The sequence below is a fragment of the Stegodyphus dumicola genome, chromosome 4, assembly GCF_044657685.1.
Source record: "Stegodyphus dumicola isolate Sdum_Otavi_A_Nest chromosome 4, ASM4465768v1".
Classification (NCBI taxonomy): domain Eukaryota; kingdom Metazoa; phylum Arthropoda; class Arachnida; order Araneae; family Eresidae; genus Stegodyphus; species Stegodyphus dumicola.
The window spans coordinates 146,151,799-146,172,531 of NC_140771.1; the positions used below are offsets into that span (position 1 = coordinate 146,151,799).

Genomic DNA, 20,733 nt, shown 5'->3' on the forward strand with positions numbered 1-20,733 from the left:
AGTACATTCAGTAACATTTTTCATCCAGTAATTACATACGTGGTTACAAGAATCTGCATTATTTGCTCTTAATTCTCTTCTCTTTTGTTCACTCAAAATTCCTGACACACTTATGCTGTTTGTTCACCATCACTAAATTTCAGTTCGAAATCAGATTCACGTGGCAAATCTCATAACTGAAGTTCAAGGAAATATATTTTCTTTTAACTTATCCAAAATTATATGAGTATAAATTTGCTGTATAAGTATTTAAATGCCGGTTCATTTTTATACTGTACCATTAAGTTTGATACAAAGTGGAGGAAACAATACCTTTGTTAAGAGTTGTGAAGTAGCATTTTTCATACTAGGTACAAAAGACATATATGAAGGCTAGTTCTTCTTTTTGTAATCTAAATCCCTGGCACGACTGTCGCACTCACGGAAGAATATTTTATATAGCTCTTTTTAAACCCAGCAAAATTGCACCGACTTTTAAAGTTACAGTAAATTTTCCATGTAAACCTATCATATTCCAGATATCGAAAAATTTCTTTCATGTTCTCATAAATTTCCTTAAGATCAACTGCATAGGCAACAGGCAAAACCTCACTTTTACTTAACCAATGAAGATAGAACCTTACTGTTATGTAGTAAAACTACTTTCAGAGAGAAATTGGAAGAATTTATAAAATTTCTGTCCTATTTGATACGTTCATCAGTGCAAAAAGACCTTCAATGTCATGGCATACAGGCAATTACCCTTTCGTTAGAAAAATGGACAGAGATTCTTTCTGTTCATAGCGGGAAGCTGTTACTTCCCACCACCTGCCAAGTGATCCTACTGTTACAGCCGTCAGGTCAATGATTTAGCTTTATAGTTTTGAAGTTCTAAGTCCCTGATAAAGTTATCTATTCGGCCTATGTCATTTTCCTGATCCATTAGCAGCTAACGGTGCGGAAAATTCTGGACCTTGAGATGTCGAGGGCTGCTCTGTAGCATCTTCATCGTATGTGTCCAAGTTGAACCATTCTGGAGGTTATATATGGGTACATCGGGACCGTGCGAAATCGGGCACCTAGCTGAAAGTAGATCCAAGTAATCTCTCTGTCTCTCTTTGCTATATCCCTTACAAATCGTTGAGACTAAAAAAAAAAAAAAAAACAGTCTGTTGTTTGATGAGTAGGTTCTCGCCGCATTATGGTCATTCCAAACTTTATATGTCGATCTTTTCCATATGTCTATGCATAAAAAACAAACAACATACTATGTATAATACATTATCCAATCTGAACTCTTCAGGTTGTTTTAATGTTTGTTTTGATGCTGCACCGCTTTTGTTTACGTCTGATATAGCCTTCATACGTGAGGACCTGTGTTTCTAAACTCCGTAGGTTTTATGTACTCATATTTTTATATTATATTCCCATACATTTTTGTATTTAACTTCAATTAAAATCATTAACAAAACTACGTTAGAGTGTGCCAGAAAGCAAATGATAACATCTTTGCTTTTTTGCTCCCAAATTTCCTATATTTTTCGTGCTTTAAGTTACTGCTCTCCTTGACCTGCAGGATTTATGGGAGCGCTATTTAAATCTACAATTAAAATTTACGTTTCTTCATCTTATCGAGGATTTTTCTGTGCGTATTCCCACAAATTTTACTCCAGAATCGCCAGTTGCTCAACAGTATTTCTTTATATAGTCAGACTATGATATGGAAACAACCAGCACACCCATATTAGCAAAGACTAAACCCTTTCACTTGTTTAACGTTATATTTTTGTTTTATTACACAGCAGTGCAATTTTTCTTAAATTTCGGAATAATATTAAAAATATTTAAAATCAAATTATTACTTACTTCAGAATGTCGTTGCAAAATTATTTAAAATATAGCTTTTTTTAAATCTACAAATCAGTTGTCGAATCATTAGTGTTTTTTTTTTTTTTTTTTGTAAGCAGGAGACGTGAAAAATGTGCAGTGCCCTCGCCTAGACTCGAACGCTGGACCTCTCAGATAGGCTTCGAGCAGGCTTCCAATTACACCACGAAAGCAGTCGGAAAAGGGGAAAATACCTTATACAGCATTTGTCACTTTATTTTGCTTTAAATATTTTCGCTTCCGTGAAAGTTAGTTTAAATTCTGCCGTAAGTTTTATTATTCTGCTTCAGATCTACTTTTTTTTTTTTTTTTTTTTCATATGAAAGAAAATAAATATTGAAAAATACTTCCTTAATATGTCCTTAATATCTTACGATAAACAAATAAATATCAGCCAGACAAATGTTGCTTAGTTTAAAGGTTTTTTTTTTTTTGCATAAGGTATACATACATATCAAGCTACATATAGGTAGTTTCCAAATTTAAATATTTCTGCTGTTCAAGAAATTTCAACACGCAATGATAAAAGTATATTTTTAAAACTCTGCTTGAGCAGTGAATGAGTTTTGATTTATCAAATGAAACAATATTTTTAAATATGAAAGTATAATTAAGAAACAGTTATGAAAAATAAGAATTAACTGACGTAATTTATAATCTCTTACAGAAATCTCCTAAATGTGAAAGACACGAAAGGAGAATGTATTAAGTTGATAACATCATGTAATTTTTATTTAGGTTAACTTCGGAAAAGAAATAGGTAACATGTTTCTACGCATTTCAATACAGAAAATCAGTTTTGACATTGTTTAACGCATATGCATATTTAATAATATTTTTTAATTGAAATTTCTTAATCATTCTGTAAGAATGAGAAATCACGAGAAAATATTAGCATTTAATATCGTGTTTCTTGTGCTTGTCCCCAGTCATTTTTTAAATCGAATGGATAAATCATATATTATATAGCAAACAAAATTTGTAACATATAGCATTTTTTCATTTTTTATTCTCTTTGAATTAATGATATCATTTAACACCCTGATATATTTATTCGATGTATGAACTGTCAATCCATCTTAATAGTCTTCTTTACTCATATTACTTTTTCTGTTACCTGACTGTTTTCATTTGTATTTATGTAATTTCACTTCTACTTAGCTCTTTAATGCTTTACTTTTTTTGTTTTAACCTTTCATTTTGAAATTGAAAAAGAAATTTTTTTTTTAATCATGGGGTTTTTGTTCTCTTATGTTTTCACTTTAGCAAACTGCTTCGTTCCAGGTCGACTTCCGTTTTATCTGAAGCCACTTCTACTCTTATTACAGATTAATTATTCAAATTTTTCTTTTTATTAGCATTCCCTTACTTAAACCCAGACTATTTTATTTACATTTTTCTTTACTGTTTTTCAACAGAGTGTTTCGAGACACTCCTTTTTTAAGTTTTTTTACAGGAATGTCTCTTTAAATTCTTTAACAGAGACTAGTTTGAATTTTTCTGTTTATGTTTTTTGCATTGTAAAATGTTTTCTATTTATATAATTTGTAACATAGTTTTTATCTGTGTCATTATATGCACGTTAATTTTTTTTTTTTTTTTTTGTGTGTGTGTGTGTGTGTGTGTGTGTGGTGTGTGTAAGAAAGCTAAGCCAAATAGGGAAAAGAGACTTCTTTTTCTTCTAATTATTTGACCAATAAATTAAGTTTGCGTTTACAAGTCTCATTAAATTTCGGAACAAAATTTGTCTTGGCTGTCTTTTTAATTCACCAAGTATGGAACTTCAAAACACTTTTCCACTGACAAGTTCTGCTGTGAAGCACCAGACAGGGGAGATTAAAAAATGTTTTGCATAATTGTTTTTTTGCACCATTACTTCCCTCATTTACTTCTCTTGTTCCATAGTTGTTTTAGTATTTTAGTTTTTATTTCTTCTTTCACATCAATATCCCTCTTTTTTTCCTTACGTTTTTGCTTTTATGTAGTTCATATATAAATTTCCTTGGTAAAATTCAGGTCTTATGACTGATCTTTTAATGCTTTTAAACTCTTAAACTTAAATTTTGATGTGTCTGGTATAATTCTTCTTCTTTCGTATCATTTTTAATGCATCGTGTGTAATTTTAATTTGATTGTTTGTGATTTCTGCAGCTATGGAGGCAGTTCCCCCGCCCTTTCGGCGACGCAAGGCCATACGTTCTTGAGACCGGACACGCCTAATAACGCTAGCAGTGTTGGCAGTAAGTATATTTCACTTCATTAGTGAGAACTTGTGCACTTATTCTTATATTAAATTCTTTTACTTCTTCAATATTGTTTTAATATCATAGCTCGCAAATTTTTATTTTAAGTTTTCAAAGCTGCCACTAGATGGCAGCACCGAAATTTGTAAGACTGCTCGATTACTTTAATGTGCGACAATCCATTGTAGGTCAGACTTTAAACGTGCATATTCTGTTTATTACTATTTAGCTTTTCCTAAATATGACTGAATCTAGAAATAATTTGCTTAGTGAGTACTTTAATAAAGAAAAAGCTTTTTTTTTGTGCACATTCACATATTTTTTTTCTTTTCATTTTAAATGCGCATGTATAGGAACGTCTATTTTCTACGTTTTTAGTTGAGTCTCCATCTATTTACTAATGTAGATTGTTGCCCGTATTGTTTTAGGCATTTGTTGTACATGCGTGACACATTTCCTCTTTCCGATGTACGCACATCCTACCACTGGAACATTCAAAATGATAATGAATATAGAACTATTCCATGTGTAGACCTGCATCACGAGGCTTTAATTTCTGTATTTTAATAAGCACGCTCCCACTTTATACCGACATGCTGGTTTCTTTCTTTCTCTTAGAAAAGTTCCACTTTCTTGGTTTCAGAAAATTCTCATGCTATAAACCACTGAACTGTGTCGACCTATTTCGAAAGGGAGAGAGGAAGGAAAAAAAAAAAAAAAAAAATTCGAATGGCCAAGAATATGATACAGCCTTAAATTTTCGTCAGTTTTCCCTTTCTGCTTCAAATTACTGTTTAAACAGATGGAAGGTAGCCAATAATAAATTTATTACTTGCTAGCGTTGGATGTTCACGCACACCCCTTTCCTCAACGATTCTTTCACAAATTTGCAATTCATATTTTTTGCTCTGTGAAACAAAAGGGTAATCTGTTAGTTAATATTTTTGTTTTGGTTTTTCCTTATCGCGTGATTGTTTACGAAAGGTCACCGGAAGTTCGGATAGGCAAAAAATGTATTCATTTATTTTTTACATTTTTAATCATCATCTCCTCTTTACGGTTAAGCTGATAAACAAAAAATTATTTTATGCGGAAATAATCGGTGAAATAAGGAAAAGGAGGGCCTACGATGTAAATGACCTCATCATAAATTAAGTACAGTTTGGATCATTTTTCATTTCGGATAGAATATGATCTCATGGTCTATATTTGTTTCTTAAAGAATGCAAACAAATTCTGAACCCATTTCGCCTTGTTACTCACTGAGATTGTGTATCAATAAGAATAAATTGCTCAAAATTTACTTTCCATTGCCAACGACCATTTTTAACGAAATGGTCGTTGACAATGGAAAGTGTGTTATTGAAAAATTCGAAGGTGCAAACGACCACCTTCGAATTTTTCAATAACACACTAGAAACTTTTATGGAATTTGAGGGATATTAATTAACCTGGAAGAAGTTGCACTTTGATATTATGACTTGTATTATTTTATTACTAGTTAAGGTTTATTTATATCTATAACACTTTTCATCGAATTCTTTCTGGAATGGGACATGATATAGAGATAGCAATTCCTTTGTATTGTTTATTTTTTTCATTCATGGAGTAGGGACCACTAGCGGCCGAGCGGTAAAGTCGCTGACCACTGGTAGTTCGGTCCGAGGTTCGAATCCCGCGAACGGGCTGGCTGCATGGGTGTTTTCGTGGTTTTCCCCATGTGTAACGTATATACGAGCCAGTTTCCCATAAAAAGTCCTCCACGAAAGGCATCCCTCCACTTTGGCAGGTAGCCCTAGTGTGCTTTGCCGTAATTAAATACACCACCACACCATTCACGGAGTACTAGAAATCATAATTTTTTGTTTTTTACATTATTTTATTTATTTATTTTTTAGAAAGAAATGCGTATTTAAAAATTAAATAGTAAATCTCTCCCCCTCCTGTGATTTGGTTAAAAATCCTTAGTGAATCATAACTTTTTTTTTTTTTTTTTTTTTAAATTCCCTTTCACATTCGAATTTTGATAATAGATATAATACTAACGGATTTACTGCCGGCATTGTCTCTAAACAAAACACTTTTAAATTCCTTGGCTCTGGTTTTCTTCGAAGACCTTTCTCACTTTTATCACCACCAGCAAATTCTAAAAATTGAATGTGAAACTAAAATAAATAAATAAATTTCAACTTGTACATAAAGTGCACCAGCTTGTCATGGCTCATGCATAAACTGTACGAGTTTTTAATGTAATACTAAATTTATAATATATGAAACTTATGCAGTTAAAAGTGAAAAACAGGTGCATTTTAAGTTTTGAAATCTCTAACTCGTTATTTTATTTATTTATTATTTTTTTAAATTTTGTATGTAGGTGTATGGGAGTGCATGTAGTTATTGTTTCCTTTCAGTAACTTTTATATAAGGTGTACCAAATAGAAGTATACCCAAATCGAATTTCAATGCAGCACTGCCTTTATTAGTGTATTTGACACATTTAAACATATGTGAAACACATGCATTGTGACATCTGCAATCTTTCTACAAAAGCAAATGTAATTGTAGGAATACATATTAAATATACAGACCTTGGTTATTATGGTTCACCTTGGGTATACTTTTATTTGAAATACCCTGTGTAATGAAACTTATCGGAGGAATCTTTTAATTCTTTTGCTGTGATTAAGTTCCCTCCTCCCAGCTACAATTTTATACAAAAGAAGTGATAAGTTACAATAATATACCTAAGTTTCGCCCGCCCTTTTCCCTTGGCTACTTAAAGGCTTTGCAATGATACAAACTGTGATTTTATATGCAAACCTGCTTATTAAAACTGGGAGACACTTTTTTTGGGTGTGTGTGGGGGGGTTATATCCCTTGATTTCCCGGTAAAATTTTAAATCTCCCGTTTTCTAACTTATTTTAGTTTAGATCATCTTTTTCAAATATAGTTACAGAGGAATTTTTGATAGGTACGGAAATGTTGATAATAATTCTTAAAGAAAACTACCGGTATGACTTATACATCTCTTAATGAAGTTTTACTTTTTCAAAATGATCCTCAGATCCTCTTGAAATTTATTCAAGATGAACTGTTTTAGGCCATTGCAAAGGATTTTAAGCATTTTCTGAAGACATCCCTAATGTTTAATAAATAAACATTTGTATTTAATCTTACTTTAAATTTGTTAATTACAAAATTGATTCACACATTGATGGGCTGACTAATCATTAATTTAATTTTCATTTCTTTAAAAGGGTTTTCTTTTGTAAAAATTCTTCTTTTCTTCGGGATTTTATCCCTATACAATTTTAAGAAATTACAGAATAGAATGAAATTAACCAAAAAAATAAGATGCTCGCAATTTGGGTTCAGCGTGAACTGAAGAAATTCACCTAACACAGCATTTCAAACATAATGCAACCGACCCTTTTTTGAAACGGATCATCACTGGTGATGAAAAATCGATCATCTACTATAACACCAGACAAGAAAAGATCGTGGTCCGAGCACAATGAATCAACACAAATCATACTGAAAGCTCAAATGCATCAGAAAATGCAATCCAAATGCAATCCAAATAACTAAACTTTCATCTCAGATGTAAACTGCAATCCAAATAACTAAACTTTCATCTCAGATGTAAACTGCAATCTAAATAACTAAACTTTCATCTCAGATGTTTATTGTTAACAATTCATGAAACTGCAGGAAGCAAGTTCATGAATTCAATTCATGGCTATCCCCCATCAGAGTTGCCAACTCTCCCGATTTAGGCGGGAGACTCCCGATTTTCGACCACTCTCCCGCCAACCCGATTTACAATATATTTCTCCCGACTTTTTCTTATTCTTAATATTTCTCACGATTTTTATGGAACTTGGCTTCATACTTCGTTATATGAACAAAAAAAAAAGTGATTTTGGACGTCTGAAAGCAACTGAATTTTTTCTAGATTATATCTAAAATAAAACCTTGCGAATCAGATGAGAATTTCTGCTTTGTGAGTGACAGCATACGTATCCAGAAACGTCGTTCTCCAATGGGCATCGAGCTCCACTGCGTGTAATCTGGCATATATTAGCCAATGAGCACAAAGCAAGCTCAAGGCCGTTGGCCGTTATTTGGATGTTATTTCGCTATTTCGTTCATCTTGTCCTGAGTTGTGTGAGTGCGCGTGCCTTTGGGAAATAGTTTCAGAAATTATCGTCTTTTGTTATGTCTGCGAGGAAGGTGAAATACTCGTGCACGTTTCAAAAATCGTACACAGTTGACTTTCCTTCCATTATTTCTTCAAGGAAATGTAATAAATTTCGATGTGTACCATCTGCAGTTGCGATTTTTCGATTTCGCATGGTGGAAGGGCAGATGTTGTCAAGCATGTGCGTACACAAAAACACAAGGACAACATGAGTTGTTTTGAAAAAAACGAAAAATTAAATTTTTCTTCGGAAACAAAAGACCAAAAAGTGATTAATGCAGAATGTCTGTTCTCTGCCTTTTTACTGGAGCACAACCTGCCACTGAATGCATCGGATCACGCTGCAGCTTTATTTAGAAAAATGTTTCCCGATAGTGAAATCGCTAAGAAATACTCAAGTGCAAGGACCAAAATAGGTGCAATCGTTAAAGAAATGGGTTTGGAAAAATAAATCTTCAGTTATTGATTGCATTAAAACAGCTCCGTTCTGCCTCTCTACGAATGGAAGCAATAATACCAATTCAAAACTGTATCCAATTGTTGTTTCTTTTTTTAATCCAGAGTCTTCAGAAATTGAGTGCAGTTTACTTTCTCTCCCCACTTTAGAAGGACATTCGACAGGCTTTAATATAGCACAGCTAATTATTAAAACTTTAAAGTCCCTCTGGATAATTGCTTAGCACTTGGTGTCGATAATGCACCAGTAATGGTAGGCTTGAAGACTGGTGTTGCAGGCATCTTAAGAAAGGCAAATTCAGATTTGCAGATTATGAGGTGCACCTGTCACCTCTTAAATTTAGCAGCTGAAAAAGGGGCAGCTTCTTTACCATTAAATGTGGATGAATACATTGTTGATATTTATTATTATCTTGAAAAGAGTTCTAAAAGAAAGGAAAAATTGAAACAGTTCCAACAGCTGCATAATACTGAAATAAGAAAAATTTTGAAACATGTGTGTACACGCTGGCTGTCTTTAAAGAAATGCTTATCTAGAATCCTCGATCAATGGAACCCACTTCTTGAATTTTTTAAAGAAGAAGTAAATGCTTCGAGAGTTAAGATAAAAGGCTCTATTGAAAGTTATAAAGCACCTAAAGTAAATGGAGATGTAGTTACTACTTCTATTGTTAAAAATAGGTTTGAGAAAAATAAAGTAATTTCTGCCTCATTCAGAAATTCAACTGGCAGTTCTCAAAATAATACTGCAAAATATAAGCGTAAAGCTGATACAAATTTCTCTCAAAATAAAAAAAAAATCCTCAGCTCACGAAACATTTTCCGATTATTGTAAGTTTATCTTGTGAAGAACGAATATTTATGTTTTTTTCTTCGGACCTTAACAAAGCTTTTTGCTTTTTTTTACAATTCATTTTGCCATCATTCGATGTTCTTAACGCAATTCTACAAAGCAGAATTCCATTAATTCATGTTTTGCAATCAATGATTTATGATCTGTTTAAAGACATTTAATCAAAGTTTGTAAAACCAGTCTGCGTTTTGTCTTGTAATTCTATATATGATGTGATTTATGGTGAAACGGAAAATCAGAAGAAAGATGAAGATTTGGTAATAGGAGCTGCAACTACAAAAGTAGTGGAAGAACTTTCAGAAGAAGACAAAAATAAGTTTTATCTTCATGTTAGAAGTTACTTCTGTCGAGTATGTGATTACAAATTTCCAGTCAACGATGAAGTGATTTTGCATGCTAAAGTTGCTGATGTTTCTGCTCTAGCAAATGCATCTTTTTCTGATATAAGGTACTTTTTGAACAGATTTCCTGTGTTACTTCGTTTAGTCATGAAAGATGACGATATTGATGTTGCTACTGATATACTGCAGTCGCAATTTTGCAGTTTACTATTAGAAAACTTGGATGAAGTTATAAATCAGCTAGGATTGGCACCCAGTGGAGTTTAATTGTAAAATTGAAAGGTGCTGATGGAATTTTAAAATATAGTGAACTCTCTAGAATTATTTTGGCCATCTTGACAGTTCCCCATAGTAATGCGGAGTGTGAGAGGATTTTTAGTGTTGTTGCGAAAGCGAGTACTAAATTTAGATCTAATATTAGTGATGACACATTAGAAAAACTTTTATTAGAGAAAGCAGGCCTACGTGGCAATTGCTATGAACAAAATTATGAAGTTCCTTTCTTAACGAAAGCAAAATCTGCCACTGTCCATAACATTTGTATGAAAACTGATTAAAGTGTAATTTTTTTTTTTTTTTTTTTTTTTTTTTTTAACGATGCAAGTAATAAAAATGTTTTTTTTATGTCTAAGGTATTTTTGTTTTGCTTGCATTTAAGACTTAGTAACTATTTAAAGTTAATTCATTATTAAAAACTATATTTTTATCATTTAAAAAGTATTTTTAACATTGTGAAAGATCTCCTGATTTCTTAAAAAAATCTCCTGATTTTTGAGTGTCATAGGTTGGCAAGTATGCCCCATGTAACACGGCTATCCTCCGAGGTAGGAACATGGAGGTAGGAAGTTAGCAGATACTTACTTTTTTGCAAGTACATGCATAAATACCCATACATATTTCATATTTTTCATTTCAGGCATGTGCAAATCTTTAATTTCTGTGCATTCACTATATTTTTCGAGTAAGTAATTTACACGAATTTTAAAAACGTGAAACGTATGTGGACGTGAAAAAAATGAATTTTATTTAAAACATTTTGACGTTTGGAACGTAAAATAGAAGTAGCGAATACTCTATCAAGGGTATCGAAAGATGTATACAATTTTAAAGGTACAGTGAGGTATTTTTCATTCTTTAAGCATAACTTTTTTGCTAAAATCTATATTTTTGTAGTTCAACAGCTTAGAATTATATAAAACAAATTCATAATCAAAATCGCTGTTGTTAGTTATCGAAAAATAACCAAAATGGGTTTTTTGCGTAAATGTCACACAATGAATGTTTCTTTTATGCGGAAGTATCCCGTTTTTCGATTTGTATGGAACTATCGTCTGTCGAAATACTATCAAAGCGCTGTCAAGCGAGCTTTTGAATGTAAACAAAAAACACCTCATCTGGTGACCGAAGCTTCGGAGCAGTGCTTCACTTCTAATGACGGTTTGGGCACTCCTTCTTTTCTTACCTCCATGCATGGAGGTAGGAAGTAAGATGGAGTCGCCCTAAACAAGTTTCTCCGTACCCTGCTCTGAAGCACCAACGATCCCTACGTGGTGACCAAAACATTGGGTCATTTACCATTGAGTTCTATGGGATTTGACGCGTTCGGGTGTAAATATTTTGTAATTACGTCGCAAATATACATATAAATGTATATATTTTCTTTTTCTACAACACTTCAGAGTCCTAAGTATGTGAAAACAACATATTTTTAAACAACATTTCATTCTGAACGGAATTAAATGCTATACTTTTCACAGGACAGTTTTCTCAGAATGGTTTAATTTGAATGAAATATTTTCACAAGTTTTCGTTAATTAAATTAGAAAAAAAAATTACGGTAATTTGATTCTATTCGGTTAAGGTACAAAAATTAAGATCAAAGTTTATTGTATTATTAATATTAAAATTATGCTTTATTTCTTTTCTATTTATAGAGCTTCTTCCTAAAATACTTTCTTAAATATGACATGATTTTTTGGCTTCTTTTAAATCGAAAAATGTAAGTCAATTTATAATTAATGCTCTATTCGGTTCATTTTAAATTAGAGAATTATTAGGAATTAGCGAAATACTTTAAAGAAGTATTTCGCTAATTCCTAATAATTAAATAGGTATTAAATAGTATTTGAATTTCTCTGAACATTTCTGAAAGGGAATAAAATAAGTTTTTTTTTTTTTTTTTTAAGTATTATTTAAAACTTGTAACTGAGTTATTATAAAATATAAAGGGAATAATTCTTTTAATTATACTTATCAGATTTTTTTTTTTTTACCCTTCATTTGAACAATACATATTCCAAAACTCTTTATTACGTTCTTAAGTGCGCATCTCATAGCATTTGCTTTACAATACCTTTTAACAGATTGCTTTCCAATACGAACAATTCTTGCTTAAATAGTTTTATAACGTATTTGTCAACAGGATTTCAATTTATGTTTACAATTCAATATTAAGGTTATTATATATTTAGATAACATTTATAATTATTATAAATTAGATAAATTTAATCATTAAATTTCCTCACAGTACTTTCACAGTTGTTTATAAGTGAATAAATTCTTCATTTCAAATACATTTATAAATAATTTAATGAATATTTAATATTTAAGTATTTTGTCAAAGGCAGATACATGCTTTTTGCAAGCACATGCATAAATACCCATACATATTTCCTATTTATCATTTCCGGCATGTGAAAATCTTTAATTTCTGTGCATTCACTATATTTTTCGTGTAAAGTAATTTACACTAATTTAGCATACACCCGAAAGTTTTACATAAAAAATATATATGAATATAATTTGAATGAAAATTATAAGTATTATTTTTAATACCCACTCAAAGGTCAGTTTTTCTTCAAAATTCCTCCACGATGGCATCTCTCTCTTTAGGCAGATAGCCCTTGCATGTGTTACTCTATTTAATAAAAACTTAATCTGACCTATGTGCCTAATTACAAATATTTTAACATACATAATTTTATATTTACATTTAGCCATCAAGTTTCAAACTTTTCAAATCTTCTAGAAAATAAATTTTGGCAGATCTCTTTTAGCAATTTTCTTAAAATCTATATTTTTGTAGTGCAACAGCTTAGAATTTTATAAAACAAATTCATAATCAAAATCGCTGTTGTTAGTTATCGAAAAATAACCAAGATGGGATTTTTGCGTAAATGTCAGTAAACTATACAAATTGCTATTATCCATCACACTATGAATGTTTCTTTTATGCGAGAGTGTCCCTTTTTCGATTTCTATGGAACTGTCGTGTGTCGAAATACTATCAAAGCGCTGTCAAGCGAGCTTCTGAATGTAAACAAAAAACACCTCATCTGGTGACCGAAGCTTCGGAGCAGTGCTTCACTTCTAATGACGGTTTGGGCACTCCTTCTTTTCCTACCTCCATGCCTCCATGGGTAGGAAGTAAGGGTTATTTTTACCTCCGTGATCCCCAACCACTGCTGGCAAAATCTTTTCCGCCTCACCCGCTACTCTCCCCTGCCTCATTCTTCAGTTACCCTTACTGATGAAGGGAGGAATTTCCTCCGATTCTTCCCCATTTCCAAAAAGCAGTTGAAAGGCCATTTGTTAAGACAGGGAACAGTACACAGTAAATGCGAATTGGCTTCTTGTTAATAATCTGATCAATACACTGACTGCTGTGAAATGATTTCAGAACGTGCACACATATGAAATACAATTTTGTTTGCGATCATTCATATGTTATTCTGAATTTATCACTTGATATTTTCATTCGGTTCGATTTAAAACATGATCATGAGTGTACTGAAACCTGAATTAATTCAAACTGGACTTGATCATCCAGCTGTAATATTCGAAGGTAGAACGGATACATTAAAAAGAAATTTTTTAAAGGACAATAAATTCTGGATTTGCCAAGAAACTCTCTGCAACGGAATTTGGGCATCGTGGTGTAGTGGTCAGCACACTCGGCGCGTATTCGAGAGGTCCGTGGTTCGAGACCCGGCGAGAGCATTGCTCATTTCTTCAGTTTCTCGGCATTGAAAAATTCTAAGTTAATTTACAGCGGCACCCGAACTGAAAAAGGTGGTGGATGATGATTCTCCACTACCACGAATTTGCGATCAGGTCCCCTAATCCCCAGTCGCTTTTTAAAAGGTAGAGCATATAAGGTATTTGTCCCGTCTTCTTAACATGCCTTCATGGTGTAGTGGTCAGCACACTCGGCGCATATTCGAGAGGTCGGCAGTTCGAGTCTCGGCGAGGACATTGCTCATTTTTCGTGTCTCCTGCTTCAAAATAATCTAATAGCTGTACAATGTATTGCAAAAAGGAAACCATACCTGCATTCTTGATAGAGTTAAAATCGAGACAGAAGAATTGCATCACAAAGCGGGGGGGAGTTAGTATAGCACTACTTGCTGACAACAGCAATAAGCTAAAGACATAGAACTTGTTAAAAGAAAAGAAAGATCCAATTCAAATCCATGCAAAACAAAGAATTTAATGTAAAATAGCTTTTATTTAAAAAAAAAAAAAAAAAGCAGGAAGTAGCAAAATCAACTAAAGTGCTCATGCATACCTTTTGCGCGCTTCCTTTAGAATTCACCACGCTGTGAATTATAACAAAATATTATCTTTTATGTTTCTAAGAGGACAAAAAGGAAGACTGTCAGTTTTAATCTCGCTGATGACCGAATGTTTTATAAAGCTTTATCTTTTGTAACTGTGGCTAAGAGTATTTGCTTCTTTATTCTCTAACACCCCCTTTCTTCTGTATATTATTTTATCTTCCGTTTAGATGCCAGTGCACGACCGTCCTATCCTTGGCAAGCATTTTCATTGTGGCCATTTTTTCTTTACGGTTTTATACTTTCGGCTCTTAACCAAAGCGGGAAGATTCAGTTTTCGTGACTTGAATTCTAATAGCTTACACTCCCACAGAGTTCTTTCTTGTTATTAGGTTACTTTTCTCCTTCTAGATGGCGTACCAACTATGAGCTGCATCTTTTTTCCCCTTTCTTCTGCATCTCTTCCATCTTCTCGTAGTCTTTATTGCTATTTTTTTCATTGTTAAGCCTATATACATTGTACTTTTTTCGATTATTTCCTGTTGTTGTGAAGAAAATTGTTTGCATTATTGCTTTTTCCGAATCTTGTTTTACAGAATGATAGATTATAAGAGTGGTTTTAGAGTGAATGCGGAAAATTTACCTTTATGGAAACGGCGGATCTTTGCAACGATGGATGTGAGGAATTAGTAATGTGGAATTATAGTCTTTCTTAAGGAATTCATTAAAAATGTTTTCGCAGAAAGTTACATTTATAAATTCTCAGTATTCTTCAAAATGTTTCTGTTGATGATATGTTGCGGCAAGTTGTTCTCCGGCCTGTGAGCAATTTATTGAAATATTTAGTATAACAGAAAAGGTAAAACTGGCAGATACTGGTGTTTCATCTTGAGTTAAGTTTCTAACAATTCGATGGGCTAACTGCATGAAGTTTCAGGTTTTTGTTTTTTAGTGAGTGAACTACTTTCCTTCAATCAAACATATCTTGAATGAGCTCGTCAGGAAATTAGATTGTCATTTTCGGAGACAGCTAACCTTGTAAGCTAGCATTAGAATATTTTGTTTTAGAATTTATATAGTAAAAATAAAACGATAAAACTTATACAAGTTTTCAACGTTACTTTGGAACCTTAGGATTAGACAAGGAAATGATATTTACGAGAGTGGAAATTTGCATATAATCAGTTAAAAAATGTATAATTTTGTCATAACTAAAAATCCAATATTTGTCTATGCTCAAATGTATAACATTACTGGTGGATGAAATTTCGAGTCTTTTTAATAACTCTTACTGAAGATTTTACTTTTTCGGACTATTATGTGCATGTGTGTCGAGAAACAGAAAGCTTATTAGCTTAACAAACCTTATTAGATTCCTTTTGATATGTGTGCTTTTGCTTTTTGTTTGGCAGCCGTCAAACAAGAACTTGTGGAAAGCATGCTCCGGGGAGGGTTTAGGCTGTACTTGCCGCTTGTGGAGGTAACTACTGAATATGAATAAATTTTGTTTTTCTTTTCTATCACAAGTGCCCAAATACCTATTGGTAAATAGTGTGTATGTCCTATATCAGTTAAAAAAAAAAAAACAAGCACGCTGACTGAATGAATCATCTAACAGAAAACTAAGAAAACCTACAAATGTGAAAGCAGGAGTTAGTTATGCCCAGGCTGCAAACTTGTTTCAGAATAAATTTACTCCCGACCCTGCTGCTGCGAATTCCAGTTCCAACACTAGTTATATCGCTGCCTCCACAGCCCATAATAATATCCCTACCAACGGCAACAATGCTGCTTTTAGTGTTAACTCTATCACGAACAACTGCAGTTTCGCAGAGATATTAGAATTTATCAAAATCCTTACTGAATTCCAAAATGCTTTTCGCACTGAACTTCGGAATGTTATCCAAATACACTGGTGTGCAAAAATTAAGGACGAAGTCGAAAAATTAGCATATCAGCTGAACGAAGAGGCAGAGCGGACAGAAAGACCAATCAGGAGATTAAGTTAGGTGATGTACGGTAGCGCATGCGCAGATATGCAGGTAGACGTAATGGGGGAGTGTCTGAGTAGTATAAAGCATGTCGTCGGTGTAAGATCAGTATTTCTGGCAAAGAGATTGCACGCCGTATAGCAGTTAAAATCACACCGAGTTGCTGCCTCAGCGAAAAATGGCGAATAATCAATCTGTTAGACGACATCTGGATGCTTTTACCCGAGGTCGAATCATTGGGAAGTTGGAGGAAGGCCGCAGTGTGACAAGTGTGGCTGCAGAGTTCGGAATTGCTCACAGCATCGTTTCACGACTTTGGAGACAATTTCAAACTACAGGAACAGCTGTCCGGGGGTTTAGTAGTGGTCGTCCACGAGGAACCACACCCGCAGATGACCGGTATATTGCCTTACAGGCCAGAAGAAACAGGCGGCAGACAGCGGGAGAAATCGCTAGACACACGACACAGGCGACTGGACGACCGATATCGCGTTTTACCGTGGCCAGAAGACTGCATGGTGGTGGTCTGTTTGCACGACGCCCTGTACGGTGTGTACCTCTAACGCCTACCCATCGGAGAAGGCGTTCTCTGTGGTGCCGGGAACACCGGAATTGGAAAGACAATGAATGGGGACGAGTACTCTTTACAGATGAGAGCAGATTCAGTCTGAGTAGCGATTCTCATCGGATACTCATCTGGAGAGAGCGGGGAAGCCGCAAACATCCCTCGAACATCATTGAAAGGGACAGGTATGGAGGTGGCGGTGTTCTCGTTTGGGGAGGCATCATGCTTGGTAGTCGTACAGACCTTCACATCTTCGACGCAGGTTCAGTCAACGGGACCCGTTATTGTAACGAGATTCTTCTTCCATATGTTCGTCTTTTTAGAGGCGCTATGGGTCCGCAGTTCCTTTTCATGGACGACAATGCACCATGTCATCGCACAGTAGCTGCCGAACAGCTCTTAGAGAGTGAGGATATTGAACGTATGGATTGGCCGGCACGATCTCGGGATCTCAATTCCATCGAGCATGTATGGGATTTTCTAGGCAGACGCTTGGCAGCTCGTACCTTACCACCAGTAACGATTCCGGAGCTTCGATTGGCGCTGCAAGACGAATGGGCAGCAATGCCTCAACAACTCATTGACACCCTCATTCTCAGCACGGGCAGACGCTGTGAAACCTGCCTAGCAGTCAGTGGAGATCATATCCCCTATTAAAGACCGGATGTTTCGTGCTGGACACCCATCACAGGGATGTTTCGGCCTTCAGTCGCATTGCGCTCCATGCTACGTTTTCAATAAAGCTTCTTTTTATCCCTCTGATTTCTCTTTTAGTAAGTGTTGCTTACATGACTCATGTCCTTACGTATTGGGGATCTTACGGTATTAAATGTGTTGATTTGGAAAGCTTTTGTACAAAGTTATATATAAAAAACCGTCTCGTCCTTAATTTTTGCACACCAGTGTATTTAAAAACAATATCCCATCAATGAAAAACGCGAAGGACACAGGGGAGAAAACTTATTTTTTATACCTCACAATGGAGGAAGTTAAGGGTTTAAATAATAATAACTAAATTATGATCTGGGGAAAACAACTAAAAAAAAGTGTATAATAATTATGAACTTTAATTACCATCTTAACCTTGTTTAAGAATTATTTTGGCTCACTTAAGCTTACCCACCCCCTCCAACACTTTTCGTTGGCCAGGTAGTTCTTTGCTCTTTACCATGTTACTCTCTTCCAGCCACTCACCATTACCTCTCAGTATACGCTCCGCCCCCAATGGGTGGCAGCACAGTGCAGTAGCAGAAGCAGTTTTTTTTCGTCAGAGACCTATTTTACGAAACTTATCTCACCACCTGAAAATTGTTACTTGCTATAATTGCTACAACTTCTCACGACATGGACTCTTGTATGCTAGGGTATATTGTCGCTAGAAAATAGTTTGCAGAATATCTTGGGATTGTGCTGATGCGTGGTAGCCCGCTTCGCGAACTGCGTTCGCCTGAATCGACTGAATGAAACATAAAAAAATGTTGTTAGCGAGAAGCTGATTGGTCCTTATAAACATGTTCTTTCGCCCTCGCGGAAACACAAAAGGTGTGAAGTAGTTAGGCACGTCGGAAAAGGTTTGCGCATGCGCAATCCTCCATGCTAGTGATATCATGGTTGCTTTTGCTGCTAGGCAAGGTCAACGGGCAGACATGAAATTCATACTACAGAGGCACAACTGCGCATACAGTACGGAACGAATAGAAAAAGGCTTTATTGACAGAATGGACACCTCTAACAGTTCTTGGGATAAAAACCTTCCAATTCTTCAAGGAGCATCTGTTTCAGTTAACTGGTATTCTCTGGAGGGTAAGATGTGTTTCCCTAAAATCTTAAGACGCCAGGTGTTTTCCTAAAGTATCCCACATGTGTTCAATGGGATTTAAATCCGAGCACGCTGGCCAGTTCATTCTTTGGATATCTTTACTTTCCAGTAACTCCTCAACAGCATGAGTCTTGTGTGGCCGTGCTTTATCATCCATGAAAGTCGGGGACCAATGGCACTCTAGAAAAGATGCACATGGGGAAGGATAACTTCATTACAGTAACGATCTCCAGCAAGTGAACCTCTGTCAAAAATGTGTGGCTCCGTCCATCTCTTCATCACAATGCCTCCCCAAACAAGCACGCTAGGATCACCCAAACGTTCTCTTTCCGTAATGATTGGGGGATGAAACGCAACCCTACCTCTCTCTATATCAACTGGTATCGAAAATCGTTTGTCATTAATAAAGAAAATTTGACTCCATTAATGAAGCGTCCACTCTTTGTGTTCTCTATACCAGTGTAAGCGGTGCCGTACCAGTTGTTTTAGGCTTTTTTAGTTTGTAATACAGCACTTTTATAAATTCCAAACTCTTGGGCAACAGATATCCAATATACCACTTCTCAAGCTTGCTAATCATTCTATCACGTCTAATGGGCGTCTTGATTTTTTCTCTTAGTCATACTGCACATACAGTTTCACTTTCATTTGCAGAATGCCTGGAAATGCACCTTCCTTTGTTGTTGTTGTCTTGTCCATATTACATGGAACAATGGTTGTCAAAACCTACCTCGAAGAGAGGTTGGACTTCAATTTCCACCCCCAATTTTGAGGGAAAGCACCCCGGGGGATCCCCACCGTGGCCTTCGAGATTAGATGGCCTGGTCAGCTGCAGAATCACGTGATTTGACGTCACGTAAGGCGTCTGAACTTTCATCCTTCGCACTGCAAGCGAAGACTTCTTATTACGTTGATTGCATGCTGTATATTTTTATTATTCGTGTCTTTTTTGTTGCTAAATTTAATTAATGTTGTTAAGGATATTTTCGTTTTTAAATTGAGATTACTAGTTAACTTATTTGTTAACAAGAATAACGATCGACGTTCTACGTAGAGCTGTCTTCATCATGCCTGCACGATGTTCCGTTCCAGCATGCAAATCCAATTACGATGGCACTAATGAATATGTATCAGCATTCAAATTTCCAAAAGATACAGTAAAACGGGATTTATGGATCAAAAAAATTCCAAGGAAAAATTTTATTTCAAGTGATCGCAGATGAATTCAATGTAAAAAACATTATTCAATGTGAAAAACATTTCGAAAAGATGTTATTATTCGCTATGATTATTTACCAACAAACGAAGGTACTTTTATTCAGATGTGTAGAGGGCATCCTAAATTAAATAACGATGCTTACCCATGCATTTTTTCTGGTTGTCCAAAATACTTATCTGAAAGTCCAACCCCTCAGAGGATGAGCAGGGAGGAAAAAAGAGCTAAGATGGAGAAGCATATTTTTAATGAATTTTTGAGAAAGGACAAAATAGCATCATTTGAGGATTTTTCTTCTATGGGTCCAAATAAATTAAATATTTCAGATACTTCAAATATTATTTTACGTAAATCTGTTGCTGGTATTTATATTTTATTGCTCAGTTTTCATCCATATCCTAAAATTGAAAAAGTATCTTTGTATCGCTTCATATAGATATAGCAGTTTATCTAGGAGATAAAGTTGTTCCAGTGGAAAGTAAAGAACCAGTAAAGAAGTTGAACAGCATTCTTTACTGGTCAAACTTACCGAGATATATGTACAAAACATTAACATGTTTGATGTTCATGAAACTTGTTTAATGTGTGGAATTCCCTTTTCTAGCAGATTAAAAAAAATAATGAG

The 20,733-nt window shown here is 34.7% G+C and overlaps 1 protein-coding gene across 3 annotated transcripts in view; it reads left to right on the top strand.

The window, feature by feature from the left end:
• LOC118183588 (inactive tyrosine-protein kinase RYK-like) overlaps positions 1-20,733 on the top strand; it is a 664,551-nt gene that overhangs the window by 579,929 nt on the left and 63,889 nt on the right. For all 3 annotated transcript variants that reach the window (XM_085815585.1, XM_085815586.1, XM_085815587.1), the window contains exon 7: positions 4,018-4,106. In XM_085815585.1, the coding sequence (XP_085671711.1) occupies positions 4,018-4,106 (89 nt within the window). The remainder of the gene's footprint in view (positions 1-4,017; positions 4,107-20,733) is intronic.